Below are 20721 nucleotides of genomic sequence, written 5' to 3'. Positions count from 1 at the left end.
TTCTGCTTCCAGTTGAGAATAACTGTTTTAGATGCAAAGTCATCATAAATTTAAGATGGACATCATCACCTATTTCTTATTCAGGTTCTTTCTAGCTTGAAACACCTGCAAGTCTCTGAATATTGGTGGATAAAATGACAAAGATTCTATCAGAGCTCCTGTATCTTCCTAACTGCTCTTGGTCTTTGTTGATTCTTTCACTGTCACTTGTTCCCTTATCCATGGGTACTACCAAACTTTATCCTTTACTCTATCAATCGTAAGTATTAATCACAGGGCAGAAACTATTATCAGTTTTATGCTTTTATCTCTATACTTAATTTATAGGCGAATTCACCAACACAACTCCACAATAAACTAATTTTTCATGTATACTTTTGTTTCTATCTCTAGTTGCTTAGAAATCTTCCACAATCGAATGTTGCACCATGAACTCAAAATGTCTGAACTAAACTCATCTTCAAACAAGAACTCCCTCTAACTGAACCTTTCATTCAGAGGTATCATTGAGTCTCCTAAGCTGGTTATCTTAAAGCTATTACCTCCCTCTTACCATTCCTTCATTCCCCCTTAGTCGAACTTTTTAAAAAATCCTTTTATTTGTCCTTTAAAAAGTCTTTCGTTGCCAGCTCATCTTTTCCAGTCCAAATGACACAATAATCAACTATACCTCATTGATGACTACATATATATGCCTAAGTTACTGCCAGAAGCTCAAAACAGATTTTACCAAGTACAACTTCTCACCCTTCTACCCATCTTGCACACTGTTAACTAACCTTCCTTAAAAAAACCTTACATATCACCCCCCTCTGCTCAAGAACCTAAACGATATAATGGATCAAACCTTTAACCCATTACTATGTTTTATGTTCTATCCTCAATGAAAGACCTCTGTTCCGGCCGGGCGCGGTGGCTCACGCCTGTAATCCCAGCACTTTGGGAGGCCGAGGCGGGTGGATCACGAGGTCAGGAGATCGAGACCATCCTGGCTAACACGGTGAAACCCCGTCTCTACTAAAAATACAAAAAATTAGCCGGGCGAGGTGGCAGGCGCCTGTAGTCCCAGCTACGTGGGAGGCTGAGGCAGGAGAATGGCGTGAACCCCGGGGGGCGGAGCCTGCAGTGAGCCGAGATCGCGCCACTGCACTCCAGCCTGGGTGAAAGAGCAAGACTCTGTCTCAAAAAAAAAAAAAAAGAAAGACCTCTGTTCCAATCAATTCAGGCTCATGGCTCTAGCAGAGATGAAGTTATTGCAAACTCTGCCTTTGTTCACTACTCCTTTCATCCAAATGCTACTCCACCTTTCCTCTTCACTTATCTACTTATTAACTATTAATTTTGTTGTTGTTGTTGTGGGGGTTAGGCACAGGGTCTCACTATGTTGCCAAGGCTGGTCTCAAACTCCTGGTCTCAGGCAATCCTCCTGCCTCAGCCACCCAACGTGCTGGGGCCAGGTTCAGTGGCTCATGCTTGAAATTCCACCATTTGGGGAGGCCAAGGCAGGCAGATCGCTTGAACTCAGGGGTTCAAGATTAGCCTGGGCAACATGGCAAAACCTAGTATCTACAAAAATAAAAAACAAAACAAAACCAAGGTGCTGGGATTACAGGTGTGAGCCACCATACCTGGCCTATAGTATCACTATAAAGTTGTTAAAGTATTATTTGCTTAACAAATTAAGGTCTCTTTCCAACTCAGGTATTCTACCTTATGTTACAGAAAAACACAACTGTAAAATTGAAAGAGGCTTCAGTTTTTACCAAATTGAAATTTGGTAAAATTTTGAGAAAATTTTGAGTTTTCAAATTTCAAAAGTTATTCAAATTTTTCAATTTCAGTAAGTCAATTCTAATTAATTTATCTCTTTAAAAAGTCTTCTGCAGTTACACACTTAATCTCTAAGTGTTTCATGTATTAGCTTTGTCTCACCACATATAAAACTACTTCAGGGCCCGGCGCAGTGGCTCACACCTGCAATCCCAGCACTTTCGGAGGCCAAGGCAGGTGAATCAACTGAGGTCAGGAGTTAGAGATCAGCCTGGCCAACATGGCGAAACCCCATCTCTACTGAAAATACAAAAATTAGCCAGGCATGGTGGCGCACGCCTGTAGTCCCAGGTACTCGGGACGCTGTGGCGGGAGAATCACTTGAACACAGGAGAAGGATGTTGACGTGAGCAGAGATCACACCACTGCACTCCAGCATGGGGAAGAGAGTGAAACTCCATCGCGAAAACAAAAACAAACAAAAAAGAAAACTAATTCAGGACAAAGACTGTCTTTCATAAAACTTATCTTCCCAACAGGTACCTTGCACATTTTAAGCATACGTATCAGGCTGACTGATGAAAACATACATCCTCCTTAATGGCTTAAGTTGCCCTTTTTTCTTTTCTTTGAGACAGGGTCTGGCTCTGTCACCCAGGCTGGAATGCAGTGATGTGATCATAGCTCACTGCAGCAGCCTCTATCTACCCAGCTCAAGGGATCCTCCTGCCTCAGCCTCAGCCTCCCAAATGGCTGTGACTACAACTACGTATCACCACACCCAGCTAATTTCTTTCATTTTTGGTAGAGACAAGGCCCCTCTATGTTGCCCACGCTAGTCTTGAACTTCTGGGCTCAAGAATCCTCCTGCCTCAGCCTCCCAAAGTGCTGCAATTATAGCCATGAGGCACCATGCCAAGTTGCCTTTTTTAAAAAAAAATTTGCCGGGCGCGGTGGCTCATGCCTATAATCCCAGCACTTTGGGAGGCCAGGGCAGATCACCTAAGGTCAGGAGTTCAAGACCAGCCTGGCCAACATGGTGAAATCCCGCCTCTACTAGAAATAAAAAATTTGCTGGGCGTGGTTGCACATGCCTGTAATCCCAGCTACTCGGGAGGCTGAGGCAGGAGAATCGCTTGAACCCAGGAGGCAGAAGTTGCAGTGAGCCGAGATCACGCCATTGCACTCCAGCCTGGGTGACAAGAGCGAAGCTCCATCTCAAAAAAACAAAAACAAAAAAAATTCATCCTCCTTTTTACCTGAAAGGACTACAGTTTCCAAGTAAAGCAATACCAATTCTTTGTTCAATAGTGAGAGTATATTTTGTATACTGCTTCCAACAATCTCTGTATTTAAAAAATAAAATCTTGATATATATATACACAAATATATATGTATTTCTCTAGTCAGAAATCAAGAGCTGGTAGTATAACAACATTTCACAATGATAAAATGGGAACTAACCTGTTATTATATAATGGTTAAAAGCATTAAGAGTAAAATCTGTTTCAGACAGACCCACTTTCAACTCCAAACATCATAATTTACCACCTGTGTAACACTAAGTGTTGCCATTTAACATCTCTAAACCTCAATTCCTTCACCTGTAAAGTGAGGGTAATAATAGTTATCAACCTTATTGGGTTGTTTTTATATAATCTATGTACATACAGTAAATGCTAACTATTACTATTATCAACAAAATTACCTCATGGTTTTGTTAAAAAAAAATCCGGAAATAATTACTTGAAAACGTGTGCAATTTCTTTATTTCCTTAATCTCTTTTAACAACAACCACACTATGCAAAAAGTTTGCCAATTTGTTCTATATGGAGTTATTATAATTTCAGGTTCAAATTCAGGTCAAAATTTCAGGTACAAATTTTGGATCAAATTATATTAATTAGAAAATTGAACTCACATCTGAACCAGAAGCTTTCATCATTGCATTCTGCGAAGACTCTCCTTTCTTCCTCTGTTGGAATGTAATCAGGCCCTATGTCTTTTTACCAGGGAAAATCAGAAAACATTAAATTATCCACAATAAAACTAAGTCTGAAAAATTATCTTAGCCTAAATATTAACAAGAGGCACCCATTTTTTAAACTCAAATAATAAAACTGGCTTATGCACTTTTTTTTTTTTTTGAGATAGTGTTTCACTCTTGTTGCCCAGGCTGGAGTGCAATGGCGCGATCTCGGCTCACTGCAACCTCCACCTCCCGGGTTCAAGCGATTCTCCTGCCTCAGGCTTCCGAGTAGCTGGGATTACAGGCACCCATCACCACACCAGGCTAATTTTTTGTATTTTAGTAGACATGGGGTTTCACCATGTTAGCCAGGCTAGTCTCGAACTCCTGACCTCAGGTGATCCACCCACCTCAGCCTCCCAAAATGCTGGGATTACAGGCATGAGCCACCGGGCCAGGCCACTTATACACTTTTAACAAACTCTGACTTCAAATAGAATTAATGCTACTATCTGCCAGTCAGGACTGGCTACCTAATGTGCTGGGCCCAGTACAAAATAAAAACGTGGGACTCCTTGTCCAAATGATTACGAATTTCAAGATAACAAGACTAGAACATGAAACCAAGTATGGGGCGCTGTCTGCACATGCCCAAGAAGCCAGCCCACCTGCCACTGTTACTCAAGGCAGTGAAATTTCCTTTACATAGGAAGTGCTTCTAATTATAAATACTTAATAGATAGTTACGGGGAATTGGTCTTGGAACCTCTGCATTCGGCTCTCGAAAATCAGCCCTCCCATTCATCTTTCCTGTATCAAAAACATTACATATTAAGTATTAGAAACTATCACTAGATAGGTCAAAGTAAATCAAGACGTATGATATAGTAAAACTACTAGTCTATACAGCAATCAATCAACAAATATTTACTAAATACTACTCTATCTTAAGTACTTCACATATAAATGGCTAGACGAAAAAGTAACAGACCTACTGATTAATTTGGAACTCACTATTCAGGTTAAGTCCCTTAATTGAAAAAGCATAAGCGTTTTATAAGTTTATAATTTTTTTTTACTATCAAGATATCGATAAAATAACAGACGTATTTTTTCCTCCTGAAAGTGGGTTCTTTCACATCCTATGTTTTGGTCGTTTCTCCAATCTATGCCCAATGATTAGGATAATTCCCCAAAATAGAAGAGAAAAAAAATCTCAAGTCATTTCTGAGCTTCCATATTAAAAAATGAAATAATCATCAGAAACATTCAACCTCTCCCACAAAGGAGCACTCCAAAATTACGGAATAACAAAGACGTCATATCCTTCTCCCTGTGATGTAAAACTAACAGCAAATTCTGTATCTCCAAATTTCCTTCCTCCCCAAGAATATAAGAAAAAAATGCATAAAATTCCAAGAATATACATTTTTTATTTGGTTCTTTTTTAAAAAACTCATATATTGGGACTTAGACCAACAGATCAAGTAACTATTTTACAGAATGTTTACGTGGGATCATGATTATTCTCATTTTAAAAACAATTTGCATGGAAACAGGAAATTGCATGCACAATGAGGATAGCAACTGAGCCCTTGCATAATTAATTCAGTCAATAAGCCATGAGGGCCTACTACATGCCAACCCTTAATTAGAGAAAATAAGAAGGGTCAGCTGAATTCATGGATGGATGGCGCCTGCTGAATAAACTACTTTTACCCTACAACCGTATAAGAAAAAGTGAAACCCTCTTATTTCCCATAACAGCATCCTTCCTAGAAACACCAGGAAGACTGTCAGGGCTGACACGGCGCTTGAGACAATACCATTTTAAATTCTTTACACAAAAGAAAGCTGGATTAAAGCCTAAGCGGCCTACAACCGCTGATTCCCGCACTCCATCCTGAACCCAGTGTCCGTCTCCCACCTGCTGTTACAGACTGAGCAACAACCCCACACGCATCCGTGACCACGAACTTCTCCAGCTCACACCCCCCAGAAGCACTCCGTCGCCTCCCGCAGTTACCGGCACTCAGGAGGCCGAGACCCAAGCGCGATCTGTCCACCCTCACAGGCAGGAAAATGGCGGAAGGTGCGAAAGTAGTGGACAGCCGCGAAGGTGGTGAGGCGATACGCGGAGGGCAACAACAGGGCTGTCTGCGTCACCTCACCCACCTCCTGACGACAGCAGCAGGCGACGGCAAGGAAAACGAAGCGATCAGGGGTAGAAGGCCCGGAGGGTGGACTCAAGAGAGGGCAGGGAGGGAGAAAAGTGCAAGGTACCGCGGGGAGGGGGAGGGGGAGAACAGCCGCAAGAAGTCACCCAGACAGGGGCTCAAAATGACCGCGACCCGGAGGCACAGTATACTTACGGCAGGAAATGACGTCAGACCTCACTGCGGGGTATGAGAGCGAGCAGCCTAGGAATAAACGCATGCGTATACTCGTCCTTCTGCCCTTTCAGGCCGCGGCGGCCACGAGCCGCACTGCGACTGCGCAGGCGACAGCGGCGGACCAAGAACCTTGCCCCGCCCCTTCCCCGGATGGCGGGGAAGGGGGTTGGGGGTAGGTTTGACTTTGGACTGTTGTGACGCACCTCTCTGGTCTTCTCGTGGCGGCTGGCGGGAATGTTCTGGAACTCTCTGTTGTCCCTCTTTTGAGAGCGACTTTATAAATTATCTCTTTTATGAGATAATTTCATTCTTTGAGCCTGTAGGCTACGTAGTAGAAAGTAATTTTTAAGCATGCATACCTGGTTATTTGTCACACCCTCTTGATCCAACGAGTTTCCGACGAGTTCTACAACCTCTGGCAGGGTATCATGATCTCTCTGAGCCTACGGTTTTTCTCACCTGAAAAGTGGAATTACATATAGGGTTGTTAGAATTAAAACAACATATCAGTGTCTATTAATGAGGGAGCTCATGACTTCTCAGCAGACGTGGTGCTGCCACACCCAGCCAATCACCAGTTACTCATTTTCATACATTCCTTCCTCAAGTATTTATTAGTGCCAGGTACTGGAAGTTGTTAGTGACTGAACAGTGGGCAAATCCCAGTCCTACTCGTTGATCAAACCCTCAAAGCCTCTCACGTTTCTCATCTCTTTCTGAGCCCCTTTGCCATTTTATCATTTAACATTTACCCTCCTGAAGACATACTTAAGGGAGACAGTCACGTAAAACGAATCCAACGCTGTGTTTCCTTCCTTGGAGTCTTTTGATAGCTCCAGTCATGCACCGAATATAAGGCCCATCATGGCCTGGCACCTGTGCCTTTTGAGCGTCACTTTCTTCTGTTTCAGTGTTCGCTAACAAGAAACAGCCTGGAGGTCTTTGCCCTCAGTGTTCCCTGTGCACTGTTCCCCCAGCATAACTCTACTCCCTGCTTTGTCAATTCTGAAGATATTTCAAAATTCTGCTTTTACATCACCACCTTTGTGATGCCTTCCCTGAAACACACCCCAGAGAAGTAATCACTCTTCTTTCTTAGTCCTTAGCTTGTCCATACTGCTGTCACTGCAATGTACTTTTGCACTGTATAGTGATCTTTTTTACTTATGTCTGCCTCTGTTACAGAGCTCCTTTAGGACAGAGACATTGGCTTGTGAGTCTTTATAGAACCAAATAAATCCCTGAGATAATCAGTATTAGTAACTAATACTCATTTTGTTCCTGGGACATGCTAAGTTACTTCTGGGCCCAGGGCTTGTGCAATTGCTGTTCCCTCTTCTAGATCACTGTTCTTCCAAATGTTCAACTTGGCTTCTTGTCTCAGACTTCAGTTGATGTCACCACATCAGAGAGGCATTCCTTGACCACCCAGTTAACATGGCACCCCAGTCACTCTCCATGTTACCTTGCTTATTGTTTTCATAGTATTTGTTATGGTCTAAAACAATGACTTGTTTGTGTATTGTCTCTCTCTCTTCAATAGAAAGGTCTATGACAGTAGGAGCCGTATTTGCCTAGCATCAGTGATTGGTACATGATTATATGAAGCCAACAAATATTTCTTAAGTGAATTTGTTGAATGCATTTTTGTAAGAGAAAAAAACAAAAATAAGAAAATTAAAAGACATTCTAGAAGAAACAAAAATAAAAAAATTAGAAGACATTCTAGGATTCTAGGTAGTGAGCTTTATGTTAAAGCAAAGTCCTTTTTTTTTTTGGACAGGGCCTTGCTCTGTTGTCTAGTCCATAGCACAGTGGGGCCATCTTGGCTCACTGCAACCTTCACCTCCCAGATTCAAGCAATTCTTGTGCCTCCTGAGTAGCTGGGACCACAGGTGTGCACCACCATGCCCACCTAATTTTTTTATTTGTAGAAGAGACAGAGTTTCACTACTTTACCAGCCTGGTCTCCAATTCCTGGCCTCAAGTGATCAGCCCACTTTGGCCTCCCGAAGTGCTGGGGTTATAGGCATGAGCCACTGCACCCAACTTTAAAGCAAAGTCTTTTTCTTTGCTTCCTGACTAGATTGTAAGATTCCAGAGTACAGTTTTATCATATCCTTTATACTTACTGAGCCAGGCCTAACACATAGTGTGTCCTAAATTGGTGGGTTCTTGGTCTCACTGACTTCAAGAATGAAGCTGCGGACCCTCGCAGTGAGCGTTACAGTTCTTAAAGATGATGTGTCCGGACTTTGTTCCTCCTGATGTTTGGACGTGTTCGGAGTTTCTTCCTTCTGGTGGGTTTGTGGTCTTGCTGGCTTCATCAGTGAAGCTGCAGACCTTCACGGTGAGTGTTACAGCTCTTAAGGCGGCGCTTCTGGAGTTGTTCATTCCTCCCATCCAGAGTTGTTTATCCCTCCAGGTGGGTTTGTGGTCTCACTGGCCTCAGGAGTGAACTTGCAGACCTTCACAGTGAGTGTTACAGCTCATAAAGGCAGTGCGGACCCCAAGAGTGAGCAGCAGCAAGATGTATTGCAAAGAGTGAAAGAACAAAGCTTCCACAGTGTGGAAGGGGACCCGAGCAGGTTGCCACTGCTGGCTCGAGCAGCCTGCTTTTATTCCCTTATCTGGCCCCACACACATCCTGCTGATTGGTCCATTGTACAGAGAGCTGATTGGTCAATTTTGAGAGGGTGCTGATTGATGCATTTACAATCCATGAGCTAGACACAGAGTGCTGACTGGTGCATTTACAATCCTTTAGCTAGACACAAAAGTTCTCCAAGTCCCCACTAGATTAGGTAGACACAGAGCACTGACTGGTGCATTTACAAACCTTGAGCTAGACACAGGGTGCTGATTGGTGCATTTACAAACCTTTAGCTAGACATAAAAGTTCTCCAAGTCCCCACTAGATTAGCTAGACACAGAGCACTGATTGGTGCATTTACAAACCTTTAGCTAGACACAGAGTGCTGATTGGTGCATTTACAATCCTCTAGCAAGACATAAAAGTTTTCCAAGTCCCCACCAGATTAGCTAGATACAGAGTGCTGATTGGTGCATCTACAAACCCCGAGCTAGACACAGAGTGCTGATTGGTGCATATACAATCCTCCAGCTAGACATAAAAGTTCTCCAAGTCACCACCCAACTCAGGAGCCCAGCTGGCTTCGCCTAGTGGATCCCATGCTGGGGCCGCAGGCGGAGCTGCCTGCCAGCCCCATGCCACATGCCTGCAATAGCACATGGTAGATTGATAAGTCTATTTTCTGTTGCCCCCTAATTTCTCAGCAATTAATAAATTGGGTTTCTGTTGATAAAAGGCTATGAGCTCTTTCTGTGGGAACATATAGGATTCTAAAACATTCAAGTAAACTGTCATTTTGCATTTGTGCTGGCACTTAGAGGTTATTGAGTCCTTTGGTAATTTGGGTAATGCAACAATCAAAGATTTCAAACATAAATTGGGCAAGATCCAAAGACTTACAGGAAGTCGATATATATTTGCTAGAGATGGGCTGTAGGATTTATTAGCCAACTCAGACTAATGTGTTCTAATCTGGAATGGTGAGATCACCAGAAATCAATCTACTTGGATTAAATTAAATCAATAGTCTTCATGATACCTCCATTGAGTTAAGATCTAATGAAATGTACCATAAGAAATTTCCACTTATTAGACATCCTTTAAAAAATTAATTATAAAGGGATAATTTATACTCATTAATGTACATAAATGAAATCAATGTAGTGAATTTCTACTTGATTTCAGTGTCAATAAAAAATTTCTTTTCAAAGGAACTCTCAAACTTCCATAATTGATAATTATTCAGCGATTATTCAAGCAATCATTATTCAATAAATTATTATTCAGCATATTTCTATTTATGTTCCATTACAGCAGAGGTTGTGTTTTATTAGTTCACCAGACTATGTAATTTAACACATATTTATTATTCAAAATGTGTCATAGAAGCCAAAGGAAAAGAATCTTCTAAGAAGGAAGAAATGGTCAATTATATCAAATGCTAGTAAGCAATAAGAAGGTTATTTATAACTTTTGCAAGTGTAGTTTTATTAAAATCTAGATTACAATGGGTTGAGAAAAGAGTGATTGGAGATAATGTGAGGAAAAGTGTACATTACTCTCTCTAGAAGTTTAGCTGTTTGGAGAAAGCAAGACAGAGTGGTAGCTGGAGGAAAAAAGAAAAATGGATGAAGGTTATTTTTCATTTTGGGGTTTTTGCTTTTATGATTTTTAATTGACATAATTGTACATATTTATGGGGTACAGCATGATATTTTTAAATATGTAACAGTGTGTAATAATCAAATCAGAGTAACTAGCATATTCATTACCTCAATGTTTTTGTTTTTTAATTCCATAGGCTTTTAATTGTAATTGGCAAAGGGAAAGAACCAGTAAAGAGAAGAGTTGAAAATGTAATATTCCAGGAATACTATGCAGCCATAAAAAAAGGATGAGTTAATGTCCTTTGTAGGGACATGGATGAAGCTGGAAACCATCATTCTCAGCAGACTATCGCAAGGACAGAAAACCAAACACCGCATGTTCTCACTCACAGGTGAGAATTGAACAATGAGAACACTTGGACACAGGGTGGGGAACATCACACACTGGGGCCTGTTGTGGGTTGTGGGGAGGGAGGAGGGATCACATTAGGAGAAATACCTAATGTAAATGATGAGTTAATGGGTGCAGCACACCAACATGGCACATGTATACATATGTAACAAACCTGCACATTGTTCACATGTACCCTAGAACTTAAAGTATAATAAAAAAAAAAAAAAGAAAATATAGGAGAGAGGCCAAGCACAGTAGCTCATGCCTGTAATCCCAGCACTTTGGGAGGCTGAGATGGGTGGATCACTTGACGTCAGGAGTTCAAGACCAGTCTGGCCAACATGGCGAAACCCCATCCCTACCTAAAAGTACAAAAATTAGCCAGGCATGGTGGTGCATGCCTGTAATCCCAGCTACTGAGAGGCTGAGGCAGAAGAATTGCTTGAACCCAGGAGGTGGAGGTTGCAGTGAGCCGAGATTGCACTACTGCACTCCAGCCTGGGCAACAGAGTGAGGCTCTTGTAAGAAGGAAAGAGAAAGAAAGAAAGAAAGAGAGAGAGAGAGAGAGATGAAGGAAGGAAGGAAGGAAGGAAGGAAGGAAGGAAGGAAGGAAGGAAGGAAGAAAGAAAGAAAGAAAGAAAGAAAGAAAGAAAGAAAGAAAGATGTAATCCCAGCACTTTGGGAGGCCGAGGCAGGCAGATCACGAGGTCAGAAGATCGAGACCACAGTGAAACCCCATGCCTACTAAAAAGACAAAAAATTAGCCGGGCGTGGTGGCGGGCGCCTGTAGTCCCAGCTACTCAGAGAGGCTGAGGCAGGAGAATGGCATGAACCTGGGAGGCGGAGCTTGCAGTGAGCCGAGATTGCACCACTGCACTCCAGCCTGGGCGACAAAGCGAGACTCCATCTCAAAAAAAAAAAAAAAAAAAAGAAAGAAAGAAAGAAAGAAAGACAGAGAGAAAAGGGAGGGAGGGAGGGAGGGAAAGAAAGAAAATACAAGAGTAAGAAGGGATAATTAATAGAACAGGGCAGATTTCTTAACTAATATTCCCATGGATGTGTTATAGGTATGCCACAAGCTATTGATTCACTCACTCAGCCTTTGCAGTGATACCCTGGATGCATACCCTAGATACCCCGGATGCATACCCTAGATACCCCGGATGCATGGGATGGCAGGCATCCCAAGGTGCAGCTAGTAGAGTGGGGGCACAAGGAGTCAGGACAGGGGCCCCAGGCAGGTGCAGCTCCAGGGTATAATCCCAAGGAGCAACCCCATATCTCAGCCTTCACATTAATTGGGCATGTCTGGACTTTTAGGGTTGAAATGTCCTTTTTGTGGTGTCCATGCCAGCTGCAGGGGATCTGCCCTCATAATGCAAATTACAGTTCCTTCATTATTTTGACTTATTTGAAATTAAAAACTCCAGCCAGGCGTGGTGGCTCATGACTGTAAGTCCCAGTATTTTGGGAGGCCAAGGTGGGCAGATCATTTGAGCCCAGGAGTTCCAGACCCACCTGGGCAACATTGTGAAACCCTGTCTCTTCTAAAAATACAAAAATTAACCAGATGTAGTGGTGCATGCCTGTAATCCCAGCTACTTCGGAGGCTGAGGTGGGAGGACTACTTCAGCCCAGGAGATCAAGGCTGCAGCAAGCTATGATTGCGCCACTGCACTCCAGCCTGAACAACAGAGCAAGACTGTCTAAAACAAAAAAGTTCATTTGAATTCAAAATTCACCTGAATTGTCATTCATGACATTTCTGTTACATTTCTTAATGAAAGAAAAGAGGCCAGTTCAGTGGGTGGTTCACACCTGGCCAAGGCAGGAGGATCGCTTGAGGCCAGGAGTTTGAGACCAGCCTGGGCAACATAAAAAGATCCTATCTCTAAAATAATAATAATAATAATAATAATAATAATAAGCTGGGTGTGGTAGTGCAGGCCTGTAGTCCTAGCTACCCAGGAGGTGGAGGCGACAGGATCACTTGAGCCCACGAGTTCAAGGTTGCAATGAGCTATGATTGTGCCTGTGTGCTCCAGCCTGAGCAACAGGATGAGATCCCATCTCAAAAAAAGAAAAAGAAAAAAAAACAGTTTTAGAGTCTTTGATGTAATTTCAATTGTAAATACTGAATGGTTATTGCATTCAAAATTTCTTGTTAATGGAAACTATTAAAAATTCAGGCTGGGCACAGTGGCTCACACCTGTAATCCCAGCACTTTGGGGGGCCAAGGCAGGTGGATCGCCTTGAGCTCAGGAGTTTGAGACTAGTGTGGGCAACATGGCAAAAACCCATCTCTACAAAAAATACAAAAAATTAGCTGGGCATGATGGTGCTCATCTGTAGTCCCAGCTACTCAGGAGGCTGAGGTGGGAGGACAATCACTTGAGCCTGGGAGGCAGAGGTTGCAGTAAGCTAAGATCGTGCCACTGCACTCCTGGGCAACAGAATGAGGCCCTGTCTTAAAAAACAAAACAAAAGAAGAATTCAAAGAAAGCCAGGTGTAGTGGCTCACTCCTGTAATCTGAATACTTTGGGAGGCCAAAGCAGAAGGATCACATGAGGCCAGGAGTTTGAGACCAGCCTGAGCAACATAGCAAGACTCCATCTCTACAAAAAAAAAAAAAAAAAAAAAAAAAGCCAGGCATTGTGGCACCCCTGCAGTCCTAGCTAATCGAGAGCATGAAGCAGGAGGATCACTTATGCCCAGGGATTTAAGGCTCCAGTGAGCTATGATAATGCCACTGCCCTCCAGCCTGGGCAACAGAACAAGACCTTCTCTAAAAAAAATTAAAAATAAAAATAAAGTAAATTCAAAGAGATCATCATTTAAAAAAGGAAATGTGTATAGCCATTTCAAATTTTTTTAAGTATTACAATATGTCTTTTTTTTTTATTTTACTTTAAGTTCTGACATGTGGAGAACGTGCAGGTTTGTTACATAGGTATACAGGTGCCATGGTGGTTTACTGCACCTGTCAACCTGCCATCTAGGTTTTAAACCCCGCATCCATTAGGTATTTGCCCTAACCCTCTCCCTCCCTTTGCCCCCTACCACCCCGACAGGTCCTGGTGTGTGATGTTCCCCTCCCTGTGTCCGTGTGTTCTCACTGTTCAGCTCCCACTTATGAGTGAGAACATGTGGTGTTTGGTTTTCCGTTCCTGCGTTAGTTTGCTGAGAATGATGGTTTCCAGGTTCAACTATGTATCTGCAAAGGACATGAACTCTTTCTTTTTTATGGCTCCATAGTATTCCATGGTATATCTGTGCCACATTTTTTTTATCCAGTCTATCATTGATGGGCATTTGGGTTCATTCCATGACTTTGCTATTGTAAACAGTGCTGCAATAAACATACGTGTGCATATGTCTTCATAGTAGAATGATTTATAATCCTAGATCCTTGAGGGATTGCCACACTGTCTTCCACAATGGTTGAACTAATTTACACTCCCACCAACAGTGTAAAAGCGTTCCAATTTCTCCACAGCCTCACCAGCATCTGTTGTTTCCTGACTTTTTAATAATCGCCATTCTGACTGGTGTAAGATAGTATCTCATTGTGGTTTTCATTTGCATTTCTCTAATGACCAGTGATGATGGGCTTTTTTTTTATATGTTTCTTGGCCACATAAATGTCTTCTTTTGAGAAGTGTCTGTTCATATCCTTTGCCCACTTTTTGATGGGGTTGATTGTTTTTTCTTGTAAATTTATTTAAGTTCCTTATAGATTCAGGGTATTAGACCTTTGTCAGAAGGGTAGCTTGCAAAAATTTTCTCCCATTCTGTAGGTTGCCTGTTCACTCTGATGATAGTTTTCTTTGCTGTACAGAAGCTCTTCAGTTTAATTAGATCCCATTTGTCAATTTTGGCTTTTGTTGCAATTACTTTTGTGTTTTAGTCATGAAGTCTTTGCCCATGCCTATGTCCTGAATGGTGTTGCCTAGGTTTTCTTCTAAGGTTTTTATGATTTGGGGTTTTACATTTAAGTCTTTAATGCATCTTGAGTTAATTTTTACATAAGATGTAAGGAAGTGGTCCAGTTTCTGTTTTCTGCACATGGCTAAGCCAGTTTTCCCAGCACCATTTATTAAATAGGGAATCCTTTCCCCATTGCTTGTTTTTGTCAGGTTTGTCAAAGATCAGATAGTTGTAGATATGTGGCATTATTTCTGAGGGCTCTGTTCTGTTCCATTTGTCTATACATCTGTTTTGGTACCAGTACCATGCTGTTTTGGTTACTGTAGCCTTGTAGTATAGTTTGAAGTCAGGTAGTGTGATGCCTCCAGCTTTGTTCTTTTTGCTTACGATTGTCTTGGCTATGTGGGCTCTTTTTTGGATCCATATGAAATTTAAAGTAGTTTATTCCAATTCAGTGAAAAAAGTCACTGGTAGCTTGATGGGAATAGCATTGAATCTATAAATTACCTTGGGCAGTATGGCCTTTTTCACAATATTGATTGTTCCTATCCATGAGCATGGAATGTTTTTCCATTTGTTTGTGTCCTCTCTTATTTCCTTGAGCAGTGGTTTGTAGTTTTCCTTGAAGAGGTCCTTCACATCCCTTGTAAGTTGTATTCCTAGGTATTTTATTCTCTTTGTAGCAATTGTGAATGGGAATTCACTCATGATTTAGCTATCTGCTTGTCTATTGTCGGTGTATAAGAATGCTTATGATTTTTGTACATTGATTTTGCATCCTGAGACTTTGCTGAAGTTGCTTATCAGCTTAAGAAGTTTTTGGGCTGAGACAATGGGGTTTTCTAAATATACAACTATGTCATCTGCAAACAGAGACAATTTGGCTTCCTCTCTTCCTATTTAAATACCTTTATTCTTTCTCTTGCCTGATTGCCCTGGCCAGAACTTCCAATACTATGTTAAACAGGAATGATGAGAGAGGACATCCTTGTGCTGGTTTTCAAAGGGAATGCTTCCAGCTTTTGCCCATTTGGTATGATATTGGCTATGAGTTTTTCATAAATAGCTCTTATTATTTTGAGATATGTTCCATCCACATCTAGTTTGAGAGTTTTTAACATGAAGATATGTTGAATTTTATTGAAGGCCTTTTCTGCATCCATTGAGATAATCATGTGCTTTTGTCATTGGTTCTGTTTATGTGGTGGATTACATTCATTGATTTGAGTATGTTGAACCAGCCTTGCATCCCAGGCATAAAGTCGACTCAATTGTGGTGGATAAGATTTTTAATATGCTGCTTGATTTGGTTTGCCAGTATTTCATTGAGGATTTTCACATCAATATTCATCAGGGATATTGGCCAGAAATTTTCTTTTTTTGTTGTGTCTCTGCCAGGTTTTCATATCAGGATGACGCTGGCCTCACAAAATGAGTTAAGGAGGAGACCTTCTTTTTCTATTGTTTGGAATAGTTTCAGAACGAATGGTACCAGCTCCTCCTTGTACCTCTGGTGGAATTCTTCTGTGAATTCATCTGGTCCTGAGCTTTGTTTGGTTGGTAGGCTATTAATTACTGCCTCAATTTCAGAACTTGTCATTGGTCTATTCAGGGAGTCTACTTCTTCCTGGGTTAGTCTTGAGAATGTGTATGTGTCCAGGAATTTATCCATTTCTTCTAGATTGTCTGGGTTTATTTGCATAGTGGTGTTTATAGTATTCTCTGATGGTAGTTTGTATTTCTGTGGAATCAGTGGTGATGTCACCTTTATCATTTTTTATTGCATCTATTTGATTCTTCTCTCTTTATTAGTCTAGCTAGTGGTCCATCTATTTTGTTAATCTTTTCAAAAAACCAGCTCCTAGATTCATTGAATTTTTGAAGGGTTTTTCATGTCTCTATCTCCTTCAGTTCTGCTCTCATCTTGGTTACTTCTTGTTTTCTGCTAGCTTTTGAATTTGTTTGCTGTTGCTTCTTTCGTTCTTTTAATTGTGATGTCACAGTGTTGATTTTAGACCTTTCCAGCTTTCTGTTGTGGGCATTAAGTTCTATAAATTTCCCTCTTAACACCACTTTAGCTGTGTCCCAGAGATTCTGTTATGTTGTTTCTTTATCCTCATTGGTTTCAAAAAACTTATTTATTTCTGCCTTAATTTTGTTATTTACCCAGTACTCATTCAGGAGCAGATTGTTCAATTTCCACGTAGTTGTGCGGATTTGAGTGACTTTCTTAATCCTGAGTTCTAATTAGATTGCACTGTGGTCTGAGAGACTGTTTGTTATGATTTCCATTCTTTTGCATTTGCTAAGGAGGGTTTTACTTCCAATTATGTGATCAATTTTAGAATATGTGCTATGTGGTGCTGAGAAGAATGTATATTCTGTTGATTTGGGGTGGAGAGCTCTGTAGATGTTTATTAGGTCCCATTGGTCCAGAGCTGAATTCACATCCTGAAAATCCTTGTTAATTTTCTGTCTCATTGATCTGTCTAATATTGACAGTGGGGTGTTAAAGTCTCCCAATATTGGGGGTGGAGCCAAGATGGCCGAATAGGAGCAGCTCCGGTCTACAGCTCCCAGCCTGAGTGACACAGAAGACGGGTGATTTCTGCATTTCTGTTTGAGGTACCGATTTCATCTCACTAGGGAGTGCCAAACAGTGGGTGCAGGACAGTCAGTGAAGCGCACTGTGTGCGAGCCGAAACAGGGCGAGGCATTGCCTCAATCAGGAAGCACAAGGGGTCAGGGAGTTCCCTTTCCTAGCCAAAGAAAGGGGTAACAGACGGCACCTGGAAAATCGGGTCAGTCCCACCCTAATACTGCGCTTTTCCAACGGGCCTGGAAAACGGCACAACAGGAGATTGTGTCCCTCACCTGGCTCAGAGGGTCCTATGCCCACGGGGTCTCGTTGATTGCGAGCACAGCAGTCTGAGATCAAACTGCAAGGCCATAGCCAGGCTGGGGGAGGGGGGTCCGCCATTGCCCAGGCTTGCTTAGGTAAACAAAGCAGCCAGGAAGCTCGAACTGGGTGGAGCCCACCACAGCTCAAGGAGGCCTGCCTGCCTCTGTAGGCTCCACCTCTGGGGGCAGGGCACAGACAAACAAAAAGTCAGCAGGAACCTCTACAGACTTAAATGTCCTTGTCTGACAGCTTTGAAGAGAGTAGTGGTTCTCCCAGCATGCAGCTGGAGATCTGAGAACGGACAGACTGCCTCCTAAAGTGGGTCCCTGACCCCCGAGCAGCCTAACTGGGAGGCACCCCCCAGTAGGGACAGACTGACACCTCACCCAGCGGGGTACTCCTCTGAGACAAAACTTCCAGAGGAATTATCAGACAGCTGAATTTGTGGTCTCACGAAAATCTGCTGTTCTGCAGCCACCGCTGCTGTCACCCAGCCAAACAGGGTCTGGAGTGGACCTCTAGTAAACTCCAACAGACCTGCAGCTGAGGGTCCTGTCTGGTAGAAGGAAAACTAACAAAGAGAAAGGACATCCACACCAAAAACCCATCTGTACATCACCATCATCAAAGACCAAAAGTAGATAAAACCACAAAGATGGGGAAAAAACAGAGCAGAAAAACTGGAAACTCTAAAAAGCAGAGCATCTCTCCTCCTCCAAAGGAACGCAGTTCCTCACGAGCAACGGAACAAAGCTGGATAGAGAATGACTTTGACGAGTTGAGAGAAGAAGACTTCAGACGATCAAACTACTCCAAGCTACAGGAGGAAATTCAAAACAATAGCAAACAAGTTAAAAACTTTGAAAAAAAATTAGATGAATGGATAACTAGAATAACCAATGGAGAGAAGGGCTTAAAGGATCTGGTGGAGCTGAGAGCCAAGTATCAAGAACTACGCGAAGATTGCAGAAGCCTCAGTAGCTGATGCGATCAACTGGAAGAAAGGGTATCGCTGATGGAAGATGAAATGAATGAAATGAAGTGAGAAGGGAAGTTTAGAGAAAAAAGAATAAAAAGAAACGAACAAAGCCTCCAAGAAATATGGGACTATGTGAAAAGACCAAACCTACGTCTGATTGGTGTACTTGAAAATGACGGGGAGAATGGAATCAAGTTGGAAAACACTCTGCAAGATATTATCCAGGAGAACTTCCCCAATCTAGCAAGGCAGGCCAACATTCAGATTCAGGAAATACAGAGAACACCACAAAGATACTCCTCGAGAAGAGCAACTCCAAGACACATAATTGTCAGATTCACCAAAGTTGAAATGAAGGAAAAAATGTTAAGGGCAGCCAGACAGAAAGGTCAGGTTACCCACAAAGGGAAGCCCATCAGACTAACAGCTGATCTCTCGGCAGAAACTCTACAAGCCAGAAGAGAGTGGGGGCCGATATTCAACATTCTTAAAGAAAAGAATTTTCAACCCAGAATTTCATATCCAGCCAAACTAAGCTTCAGAAGTGAAGGAGAAATAAAATACTTTACAGACAAGCAAACGCTGAGTGATTTTGTCACCACCAGGCCTGCCCTAAAAGAGCTCCTGAAGGAAGCACGAAACATGGAAAGGAACAACCGGTACCAGCCCCTGCAAAAACATGCCAAATTGTAAAGACCATCGAGGCTAGGAAGAAACCGCACCAACTAATGAGCAAAGTAACCAACTAACATCATAATGACAGGATCAGATTCACACATAACAATATTAACTTTAAATGTAAATAGGCTAAATTCTCCAATTAAAAGACACAGACTGACAAACTGGATAAGGATTCAGGACCCATCAGTGTGCTGTATTCAGGAAACCCATCTCATGTGCAGAGACACACATCGACTCAAAATAAAGGGATGGAGGAAGATCTATCAAGCAAATGGAAAACAATAAAGGAAGGGGTTGCAATCCTAGTCTCTGATAAAATAGACTTTAAACCAACAAAGATCAAAAGAGAAAAAGAAGGCCATTGCATAATCGTAAAGGGATCAATTCAACAGGAAGAGCTAACTATCCTAAATATATGTGCACCCAACACAGGAGCACACAGATTCATAAAGCAAGTCCTGAGTGACCTACAAAGGGACTTAAACTCCCACACAATAATAATGGGAGATTTTAACACCCCACTGTCAACATTAGACAGATCAACGAGACAGAAAGTTAACAAGGATATCCAGGAATTGAACTCAGCTCTGCACAAAGTGGACCTAATAGACATCTACAGAACTCTCCACCCCAAATCAACAGAATATACATTTTTTTCAGCACCACACCACACCTATTCCAAAACTGACCACATAGTTGGAAGTAAAGCTCTCCTCAGCAAATGTAAAAGAACAGAAATTATAACAAACTGTCTCTCAGACCACAGTGCAATCAAACTAGAACTCAGGATTAAGAAACTCACTCAAAACCACTCAACTACATGGAAACTGAACAACCTGCTCCTGAATGACTATTGAGTACATAATGAAATGAAGGCAGAAATAAAGATGTTCTTTGAAACCAATGAGAACAAAGACACAGCATACCAGAATCTCTGGGACACGTTCAAAGCAGTGTGTAGAGGGAAATTTATAGCACTAAATGCCCACAAGAGAAAGCAGGAAAGATCCAAAATTGACACCCTAACATCACAATTAAAAGAACTAGAAAAGCAAGAGCCAACACATTCAAAAGCTAGCAGAAGGCTAGAAATAACTAAAATCAGAGCAGAACTGAAGAAAATAGAGACACAAAAAACCCTTCAAAAAATTAATGAATCCAGGAACTGGTTTTTTGAAAAGATCAACAAAATTGATAGACCGCTAGCAAGACTAATAAAGAAGAAAAGAGAGAAGAATCAAATAGATGCAATAAAAAATGAAAAAGGGGATATCACCACCGATCCACAGAAATACAATCTACCATCAGAGAATACTACAAACACCTCTATGCAAATAAACTAGAAAATCTAGAAGAAATGGATAAATTCCTCGACAAATACACCCTCCCAAGACTAAACCAGGAAGAAGTTGAATCTCTGAATAGACCAATAACAGGCTCTGAAATTGTGGCAATAATCAATAGCTTACCAACCAAAAAGAGTCCAGGACCTGATGGATTCAC

General features: G+C 41.8%; 1 protein-coding gene across 7 annotated transcripts in view; it reads right to left on the bottom strand.

Annotated features, from left to right (window-relative positions):
- Window positions 1–6250, bottom strand: part of OCIAD1 (OCIA domain containing 1) — a 31290-nt gene extending 25040 nt beyond the window's left edge. For 2 of the 7 annotated variants that reach the window (XM_063619513.1, XM_055246251.2), the window contains exons 1-3: window positions 5668–6102; window positions 4488–4550; window positions 3693–3773 (exon numbers count right to left, since the gene is read on the bottom strand). In XM_063619513.1, coding sequence (XP_063475583.1) covers window positions 3693–3773; window positions 4488–4545 — 139 coding nt within the window. In that variant the 5' untranslated portion in view covers window positions 4546–4550; window positions 5668–6102. The other 5 variants (XM_055246244.2, XM_063619512.1, XM_055246249.2 and 2 more) reach the window with 5 other exon arrangements.
- Between the last annotated feature and the right edge of the window lie 14471 nt (window positions 6251–20721).

Source organism: Symphalangus syndactylus, chromosome 16 (assembly GCF_028878055.3).
Source record: "Symphalangus syndactylus isolate Jambi chromosome 16, NHGRI_mSymSyn1-v2.1_pri, whole genome shotgun sequence".
In the NCBI taxonomy this organism is placed as follows: Eukaryota; Metazoa; Chordata; class Mammalia; order Primates; family Hylobatidae; genus Symphalangus; species Symphalangus syndactylus.
This window is presented reverse-complemented; position numbering and strand designations above follow the sequence as displayed.